This window comes from Coffea eugenioides, chromosome 1, assembly GCF_003713205.1.
Source record: "Coffea eugenioides isolate CCC68of chromosome 1, Ceug_1.0, whole genome shotgun sequence".
In the NCBI taxonomy this organism is placed as follows: Eukaryota; Viridiplantae; Streptophyta; class Magnoliopsida; order Gentianales; family Rubiaceae; genus Coffea; species Coffea eugenioides.
In genome coordinates, this window is record NC_040035.1 from 3,256,002 (window position 1) to 3,265,680 (window position 9,679).

A 9,679-nucleotide genomic window follows, 5' to 3' on the forward strand; every position below is an offset into this window, starting at 1 on the left:
ATTGGAAGCCTTAAGTTTGGGAGTTCCAATGATTGCAATGCCACAATGGACAGATCAAAGCGCAAATGCCAAGTTTGTAATGGACATTTGGAAAATGGGAATCAAAGCTCAGCCAGATGAAACTGGAATTGTTAGAAGAGATGTCATTGGTCAATGCATAAGCAAAGTGATGGAGCGGGAGATAGGACAAGAGATTAGGAAAATTGCAAAAAAGTGGAAGGAATTGGCAAGACAGGCTTTTGAAGAAGGGATTTGGGGCAGGGACGGTCCTGCACGGTTAAGGGCCAAGATTTGCCCTCAAAATTTTGTGCGGCTGACATTACACCATGTAACTCGATTTCCGCGCCAAGTGTGGGGCCCACCACTATCTGTTCTGAAAATACATCCTGTGAAAAAAAAGTTAAATCGTGTTTAACTAATGTTACGCACAGTGTAAAATGAGGACAATCGGCACAAACGGCCCGTATCCTTGAAGAAGGGGGGAGTTCAGATGTAAACATTAAAGACTTAGTGTCAGATTTGGCTCAATCATGAGGAGACAAAAGAGTTTATTTTGTCCTTTATTTATTTATTTTTTTGGTGGGGAACTGTGGGGGAGGGGTGGGGTTGGTAGGAATTGATTTATTTTCTCCACAAATAATCAAAAGACCGCAAGGTATTTGTCACCTAAAATTTAGGAAGAGTGACTGAAATTGACCTTTTTGGTTGCCATTTTTGGCTGTTTTTTGTTGCCATTTTGCCAAACTAATTTTGCACAACCTAGCTGTTCTCAAGATCACGTGCATTGACGGTTCATAAAAGTTATGGAAGCTTAATCATGAAATACTAACCTTCCCCTTCCCCTTCCCCTTCCCCTTCCCCTTCCCAAAAAAAAAATGAAGTTATACATCTTCCTTGATATGGGACTTGTGCAATTGTCCGTATCAATTACACCCCGCGATGTGTATACTATCAGAACAAATATAAATATTAAAAAAATAAATAATAAATTTAGACACTAAATTACATACATGTACAACAAATTTTGTCCTTTTTAAAAAATAAACAATAAATATAGACACTAAAATTACATACATGCACAACAAATTTTGTCCTTCTTTTAAAATTTTTTTCCCAAATTCAATCTCATCACTTCAATTTAAAATTGAACCTTGCCCATCATTAGTTGTACTTTACAATCACAATTATTTAATCACCGTCATGAGTTGTCCTTTAATTTTTCTACTATGAATGTCCTTCCGTCTTTTTATTTTTTCGGTCGTTGGGAACAGTAGGGAAAAGGACAGCCAGTCTATGATTAATTAATAAAAAGAGCTTATGGTTAATTCATAATTGACTCGTTATAAGGACAGAAGTGCTAATGTTTTAAAATTTGCATTCATACATGTACACAATCAAATTATCGTAACGGATCTTCTGTCTCACTTTTTATTATATTATTATTGTTTCTTTATAAACATTATATTTTAATTCTTTTTTATTTCCTTAAAATCCAATAAGATCCAATAACTATTAATTGAGTAATATACAAAATTTAACAAACTCAAAAGATCAAAATGCATAAAAAATGAGATTTTTTATGAATTTTTTGATGTATTTTAAATTTTTTTTTTTGTTATATATTGATTTTTTGAAACTGTTATTTTTGGTTATTACTCAATTAATAGTTATTGAATCCATATCAAATGAAAATGAACTAAAATTTGATATTTATGAAAAAAATAGTAATACAATAAAAAATGGGACAGAAAGTGGCACAAGAAGTGAGACAGAAGATTCGTTACATAAAACTATTTACTTACTGACCACAAATTAATAAACATGACTTCTTTTATTTTATTTTTTGGGGCAATAACTTAAGTCAATTTTAAAATCCGAAGAGCCGTGCTTCTTCCTTCATTCTATTTTTTAAGTTGTCAGGAACAGTAGGGAAACGGTCAGCCTTTGATTAAATAATAATGAGAGGTTATGTTTAAACTATTCATCGTAAAGGACATATGTATTGATTTTATAAAATATGTATTCATAAATGTACACAATCAAATTATTTACATTGCCTCACAAACTATTACCCATGCCTTCTTTTTTTTTATTTTTTATTTTTTTATAAAAGGGATAATTTCATTCTGGTATTTGCACGAATGACAGTAAATACATCAGAATAGATACTTAGCAACCAACTCGTGTAAACTCAATTAGTAAGAACAGATACTTGTCCCGATGAAAAAATAGAAAAAGAGGTCCCGAGTAATGTCCCATCCCACGATGATGACCTCAAATGAAAACACTTAAACATTTCTTTACCCAAAAAAAAAAAAAAAAAACTAATGCACCTAGCATGCCCTTCTGGCCAATGTTCTTTGGTATCTATCAGGCAGTAGGGTAGATGCTCGAGGAAAGCTAAAACATTATATTTATTTCAAAATTATTCTTGTTTATGCACTACTTTTTTTAAATCTCGAGCCATATTGAGAGGGCTGCTAATGAAAATTCTGCCCTCTTTCTCTGATTGTTTATGCACTTTACTTGTTTCAGCTGTGTATAATGCAGCAGGGCTATCAAGAACGATGTAAGAACATTGAGCTCAAGTTCCAGACATGGTTGGAATTCTTTACCTCTTAGATTGATAAAAGGAAAAGATCAACGTTGATTTCTTACTAAATGTCGACATTTGTTGTGTTAGTACCGATTGAGAAGAATCCAACCCGATCCAAACAATAGCTATTAGAGGTTAGCTAATTTGAAGATTGTAATTTATAAAATAGCCATTGTTCTCTGAAATAGCGGCAAGGAAGCAACCGCTCCAAAAGGTTTTTACTAGTGTGTTTGAATAGTAAATTATTTGAAAATTTTCTTTATGTTGTATTATAAACACGTTTTTAAAATCTTTTTAATTTTTCAACCAATTTTAAGTATCATATATCTTGCATTTCAAAAAAAATACTATAATATTATTATAAAAACTTTTCCAAGCAATCTTCAATGAACATAATCTAAAATATTGGCTTTTGGTGTGCACAACTATTCCAACTTTGGATATGTGGCACAACTTTAAAAATAATGATTTGATTGTGATGTTTATGCTTTTCTTTCTAATTCTACTTTAAAGGGTTATATTAAAAAAAAAGATTAAAAAGTGTTTTGATTGTTTTAACATGATAAATATTTTAGGATATCTTTAAATAAAAATATGACATTTTTAATAAGACGGAGGGAGTACGATTACGTGAGTTGGTGGCCGAGGATCAAATATATTATCCTTGTAAATTGGTATGTGTACAATGATATGACAAAGTAAATATTTTAGATGCCAAAAAACAAAGCCTTTATACAAGAAAGACAACATGGGAGGCAGGTCAAGAATTTCACAGATTCCCTATGTAAATGTCACTAGCACAAGAAAGATTGTACGCTTGAGGATATTTCTTGCTCTCTATTAAAACTAATTTATTCAAAATTCAAAATAAGTTCAGAATAGCTGACAATTAACTTTTACGAAAGTGGTACAATTCAGGGGTTGAACGATAATTTTTGAGACTTTAACGGCGTATCCACATGCATTTCTCAAGGCACCAAAAATTGACCGATCAGATAAAATCTTATATACATCACAACCATCCCAACTTTGTCCATAGCGATGGCCAGCAATTCTTTTTTTTAATGCAGCCACAGAAAAGAATATTTCTCTCTAGCAAACCAGTAGCTGCTGGTGAAGGTGGAATCTCAAATGCTACGGAGATACTACTTTGTTTTGTCATTTGTACGATGGACTGAAGGTACAGCTAAAACACGGCGTTGACCTAAAAAAAGCGAAAACAAAGGTCATTTCTCCTTTATAGTAATATTTTTTATCTATAAGTTAGACAAAGGTCATTTACGTAATAGTACTTAATTATTGCGAGCGCTGCATCAGGTCCGTGGATCCTAATCTTCTTACTTTTCATTAACGATATTTGGTAAAAGGGTTGGGGTTGACTTTGTAGCTATCATGGTTCAAATTTTCCATTCGTTATGTTGAAAATTAAAGAGGAAAAAATTGAAGAATGTTCATGCATTTTAGAACAAATGAATACCTACGAATTTTTTTAGAATTTGCTAACAAAGATGTAACCTTAGCATTTTTTTTGTTTTGAGGAGAACTGATTGATGTTAAAAAATGTTTCTCTGTGAGTATTCGTTAATACACCTATATCACACCCAACTTATACTATGTGCGTGCACAAACTAACAATTATTACCTATCATTACATTTATACACTATTTTAATTAACTTTATTTCTCAAAAAAAAAAATTAATACATAATTATATCTTAAACAAGTGCCTTTTTTCAAAAAAAAAAAAAATTCTACTAGGAACGATGGGATTTAAGAAGCGGGTGGAGAGGAGGGGATTAGAAGTACCCACTAAACATATCACTATGATAAAGAGGGTAATGACATCTACATTTACATCTGCAAAGGTTTTGGAACCTCCAAACAGTGCATTCTCAAATTTCTTGGTTATAGCAATTGATGGAAACTCACAGAGCTCATTGCCTGATATTGCCATATCCCGTCCAAGGTCACATAAACCCAATGCTCCAATTTGCTAAGCGTCTGCAACATGAGGGCGTCAAAGTCACGTTTGCTACAACCAAGTTCTTGTTTGAAACCGTGGATGAAGTCTCAGCTTCTATCTCAGTGGAGACCATCTCTGATGGATATGATGAGGGAGCAAATGGAATTGCAATGGAAATATACTTTCCTAGGTTTCAAAAGGTTGGCTCAGAAACTCTGACTGAGCTAGTCTTGAAGCTTCAAGATTCGGGCCGTCCTGTTGATTGTATCATTTATGATGCATTCTTGCCTTGGTGTCTAGATGTAGGCAAGGATCTTGGCGTACGTGCGGGTGTGTTCTTCACTCAATCCTGTGCTGTCAATAACATCTACAACCATGTCCACAAAGGACTTTTGAAGCTTCCTCTAGAGGAGAGTGGAGTGGACATTCCCGGTTTGCCACCATTATTAGCTTCAGATCTGCCCTCTTTTGTGTCTAATCCTGGTCTATATCCAGCAAGTACACAGATGTTTGTACATGACCAAATCGAAAATTTTGAAGAAGCTGACTGGATCTTTTTCAACACATTTTACGGGTTGGAGGAAGAGGTAAGCGTACTTCAATACGTCTTTTTTTTTATTTTCTTATTTTAATAGGGAAATTATTAGATTTAAGAAGCCCGGGAGGGAGAAGGAGAATTTGAATTTAAGATTTCTAATTTTTGAGAGCTGAATTTTAAGCACTAGATCAAGATTCCCTCCGGCCAATAAATCTAATAATACCTACACATATTACAGTCGGGAACCTAAGTCCTGAATGACCATGCCAGTTAGGTGTTTGTTAACTAAAAACTGAAAAAGTGGCATTTTGTCTACTACTATGAATTTTATTGGTTTTGTATTACATATTGCTTAGGTGATTCACTGGATGGCAAAAATCCTACCGGTAAAGACAATTGGACCAACTATTCCATCCATGTACTTAGAAAAGCGCCTTGAAGATGACAAGCAGTATGGCCTCAATCTTTTTAAGCCAATGACTAATGCTTGCATGTCATGGCTAAATGAAAGGTCAATCAGTTCAGTTGTTTATGTATCATTTGGAAGTTTGGCAGAACTTGAAGTTAAGCAGATGGAAGATTTAGCATGGGGCTTGAGAGCTAGCAGCTATCATTTTCTATGGGTGGTTAGAGAATCTGAATCAAAGAAGCTGCCAGAAGACTTTGTTAAAGAAACATTTGACAAAGGACTAATAATTTCATGGTGTCCTCAGCTTGACGTTTTAGCCCACAAATCTATAGGGTGCTTTATAACTCATTGTGGGTGGAATTCAACATTGGAGGCCTTAAGTTTGGGAGTCCCGATGATAGCAATGCCACAATGGACAGATCAAAGCACAAATGCCAAGTTTGTAACGGACATTTGGAATATGGGAATCAAAGCTCGGCCAGATGAAACTGGAATTGTTAGAAGAGATGTGATTAGTCAATGCATAAACCTTGTGATGGACGGGAAGAAAGGACAAGAGATTAGTAAGCATGCAAAAAAGTGGAAGGATTTAGCAAGACAGGCTTTTGATGAAGGGGGAAGTTCAGACAAAAATATTAAAGACTTTGTCTCCAAATTGATTCAATCTTGAAGAGATTGAAACAGTGTATTTTGTCTTCTTTTGGATGCGTTTTTTGAAAGTTTGTAATAAACTTTACTTCGCTTATTGTAGAATTTATTAAAAAAAAAAATTTTAGTAGAGAATTTGGGGAAATTTTTCTTTTTTTTCTTTTTTTTTTCTTTCCTCTCTTTTTCTTTCTCCAAAACCTCACTGCTTTTCCTCCTCTCTCTCTCTCTCTCCCCTGTCGACCACTACCGCCACCATACTTTCCCCTCTTTTAAAATTTTTTTTTTTTTCCTCTCCTTCCCTCTCCCCATCCTCTTCCTCTCTTTTCCTTTCTCCTCCTTCTCTCCCTTCTCTTGCTTTCCCTAATCCCGTCCTCCTACCCTTATCCCTAGTAGGCAACCAAAGATCTGATCGCATGCAAAGAGATCTAGTTGTCAATCAGGAGAAGGGGTTGGGCATGGGGTTAAGGAAAGGAGGGAGGAAAGAGGAGAAGGGGGAAGGGAGAGAGAGGGGAAAAGCAAAAGATGCCAACCAGCGGAGCAGTGGTGAGTTGGGATAGGAGAGAAGAGAAAAAAAAGAAGAAAAAGAAAGACAAAAGTTTGCGTATTTTTAAGTATTTTTGGGAGTATTTTAAAAAATTTTAGATTATTTGTAAAAGATTGTTATAGACAAAGTTGTAAAAGAACTCTTATATATTACAAATCGGGCAAAAAAAACTTCGCACTCAAACATAGTCTTGGGTTTAAGCCAATCATGGCCGGTTAAAATAAGCACTTCAAATTCTTTGTTCACAAATCACCATTTGTCGTATCTATTCCGTGTTTATATGGTTGCTATGTATATTGATACATTGATAAATTAGATAAATTAGCAAGACAGGCAGACGGACCAACACTTGGGATCCTCGATTACAAGTACTCAATGCCAATCCAATGCCACCTATAGTATTGTGCCAAGTGTCCTGTTATTATTTGTATTTTAATTTTTTAATAATTCAACTTGATTTGATTTAATATAAATTTTTTCTATTCCCTAAAACTTTAAATCAAAATTAACCAACCGGTCTAATTCCATTACCAATACTTTTGTACAGCAACCACTCAAGATCGGTTGCTTTAGGAAAAAGAAAAAGACAACCCTAAACAAAATTGCCTTCAAATTCCAAACCTTTTCATTGTTGATTGCTTTGAACAAAGTCAAAAAGAGAAAAAGTCCCTAAAAACTTCAACCGTTGCCAGATAAGCTAAAGCTGTAGCCTTCGACTGTTGAAGCAAATTGACAAGACCTATTCAGGAAGTACTCAAATTAAAACTTTCTACGGCTATTTCTGCGGCTCTTTGATAACCAATGAAACCCCAGTGTTTCCTTTATGTAACTTAGCTCTGCTTCAGTCTTTCATCTTTGATTATTATTATTGCTTTTTTTTTTTGGGGTCTCTTTTGGGAGGTTGGTTGGTGGTGTTTGAGGTTTTAGTCCTTACCGTGGGATTAATTTTTCGAGCAAATTCAATTGGGCATCAGCCGGGCACTGCAAACCTGGGCACCAGATTTACGTCCTCCTCTGAGAGAAGGTACATTTACTTGGAGCATTGTTATCTTTCTTAATTGGTTTCTTCACCTTGCTGCTCCTTCCAGAAGGACGACGTCGTTGAAGCGTGGAGCTCATCGGAATCAACGAACAATATAGCTGAAAGAATTTCCAGCAGCAGTGCGAGTCACCATTTAGGAATTTTCAGTACACTAGTTTCAGGAAATTTTCTCTTTTTGGTTTTTTCAAAGCAATCAACGTGTGCCAAGAGTTTCTGTGCAATTTTGTTCGAAGGCACTCAATGATGAAAGTATTGGTAATGAAATTAGACCGATTGGTTAATTTTGGTTCAAAGTTTTAGAGGACAAAGAAAATTTGTGTTAAACCAAGTCAAGTTGAATTATTAAAAAATTAAAGTGTAAATAATAACATGACACTTGACATAATATTATAGGTGGTATTGGATTGGCATTGGGTACTTGTAACCGAGGATCCCAAGTGGCGGGCCAAATATTATTATTAGAAAAGATTCCTCCCGTCCGTGCTTGGGGCCTTTTATGAATGGTGAGGAGGTTTTTTCGCTTATGCAAGGCCGTCAACAGTAAATGCATCATTACTATTAGATAGTTTACAATTACCTCTTATTAGGACTTAATGCACCGTCCGAAATTGGACACATCTCAAAGAATACTAAATTATTCACTGTTTTGGTCAGACTGGATGAAAGCGTGATTACAGGCACGTGATGACGATTAAATAATGACAAGATCGTCTACTGCCGACCTAGACTTTTCTTTTTATTGGATTATTTTAACGGATTAGACGCCGGTTAATATATTTAAATTATAATTAATTTACCATGTAAATGTACATAATTACAATTATTGCACATTTTCCATTTGAATGCCTTTTCAAATTAACTACACCTTTTTTTTATAGAAAATTTAATACTTAAATCTTCTATTAATGATGCTTAGTGGACATGCATTAATCAAATCATATTTTATTTTGTGAAAATAAGAGGGTAAATAACACTTGACCACATTATATTGTAGGCTAGTTACCCTAAAAAAAAAAAATTGCAGGCTAGTTTAAAAAAATTACACTCAAAGAATCTGCAAAAACTTTAAAAAGCTGGCTACTGGGCTGAGACAGCCCGGTAGCCAGCGAATTTAAAAAAAAAAATTGTTCTGTGCGGCCCGGCAGCGTTTAAAAAAAAAATTTAGTGTCAGACTTTAAAAAAAAACAAAGCCTCTTATGCTGCCTAGTTGTGTAGTTTTATACGTACCCATTGTCAGATCCATACATGTCCGACTTTTCTTTTTATCGATATTCTGACTAATTAGCCTACAGGTTGCCTAGCATTCACTTTTACAGCTTGCAATTTGCACAAATTTTTAACCTCTTTTCACCTACAAAGAAAAGGAATTACAATTTGCATAGTTGCAATGCTACTGTGGCCAATTCCTTAAATTATAGCTGAAAAAAAAAGTCCGCCAATTATAGCTTTGACAAGTTGGTCTTCCTAGGATATGGGGTAGAAATGGTCATCATAAGGGATACAGGGCAGGGACGGTCATCAGAAGGACCGTCCCTGAATGGTCCCCTCACAAGCCTCAATAAGAGGCTATAAAAGAGCCACATTGACATGGATAAAAGCGCTCCCGTTTTACTTAGTGAGCATGAAAAAAATTTAAAAAAAAAAAAACTTGCCTTAACCTAATAGATTCCGCTACCGTCAAAACTCCGTTCCAAAAAAATTCCACCCAAATTGATTGGGCATGACTGTTCATTAAAATTCGAAACCTAAAACTCTCCCTCCAAAAATTGTCAATATTCCTCCATAACTCTAGAACTAGGGTAAAATAACATTCAAAAACAAGAAAGTTGTAGATAAGGAGTGGCAAAGAAGACCCGTGGAAATATACTATCATCCATCAATCATTACACTGAGAAGAAGGAAGAACTAATTGCTGAAGGAAAAGGTGCTGGAGATCTGAT

General features: G+C 34.9%; 1 protein-coding gene across 1 annotated transcript; it reads left to right on the top strand.

Moving 5' to 3' along the window:
• Positions 1-4,512: 4,512 nt before the first annotated feature.
• LOC113779608 (UDP-glycosyltransferase 74G1-like) lies at positions 4,513-6,278 on the top strand. The gene is made up of 2 exons (XM_027325256.1): positions 4,513-5,145; positions 5,453-6,278. The coding sequence occupies exons 1-2, from the start codon at positions 4,513-4,515 to the stop codon at positions 6,173-6,175; spliced, it is 1,356 nt and encodes a 451-aa protein (XP_027181057.1). The 3' UTR covers positions 6,176-6,278.
• Positions 6,279-9,679: the final 3,401 nt, after the last annotated feature.

Excerpts from the sequence above, each read along its gene's own strand:
- LOC113779608 (XM_027325256.1), top strand. The coding sequence starts at position 4,513 with ATGGAAACTCACAGAGCTCATTGCCTGATATTGCCATATCCCGTCCAA. Across the intron at positions 5,146-5,452 it reads TTTACGGGTTGGAGGAAGAG|GTGATTCACTGGATGGCAAA; the intron begins GTAAGCGTACTT and ends CATATTGCTTAG.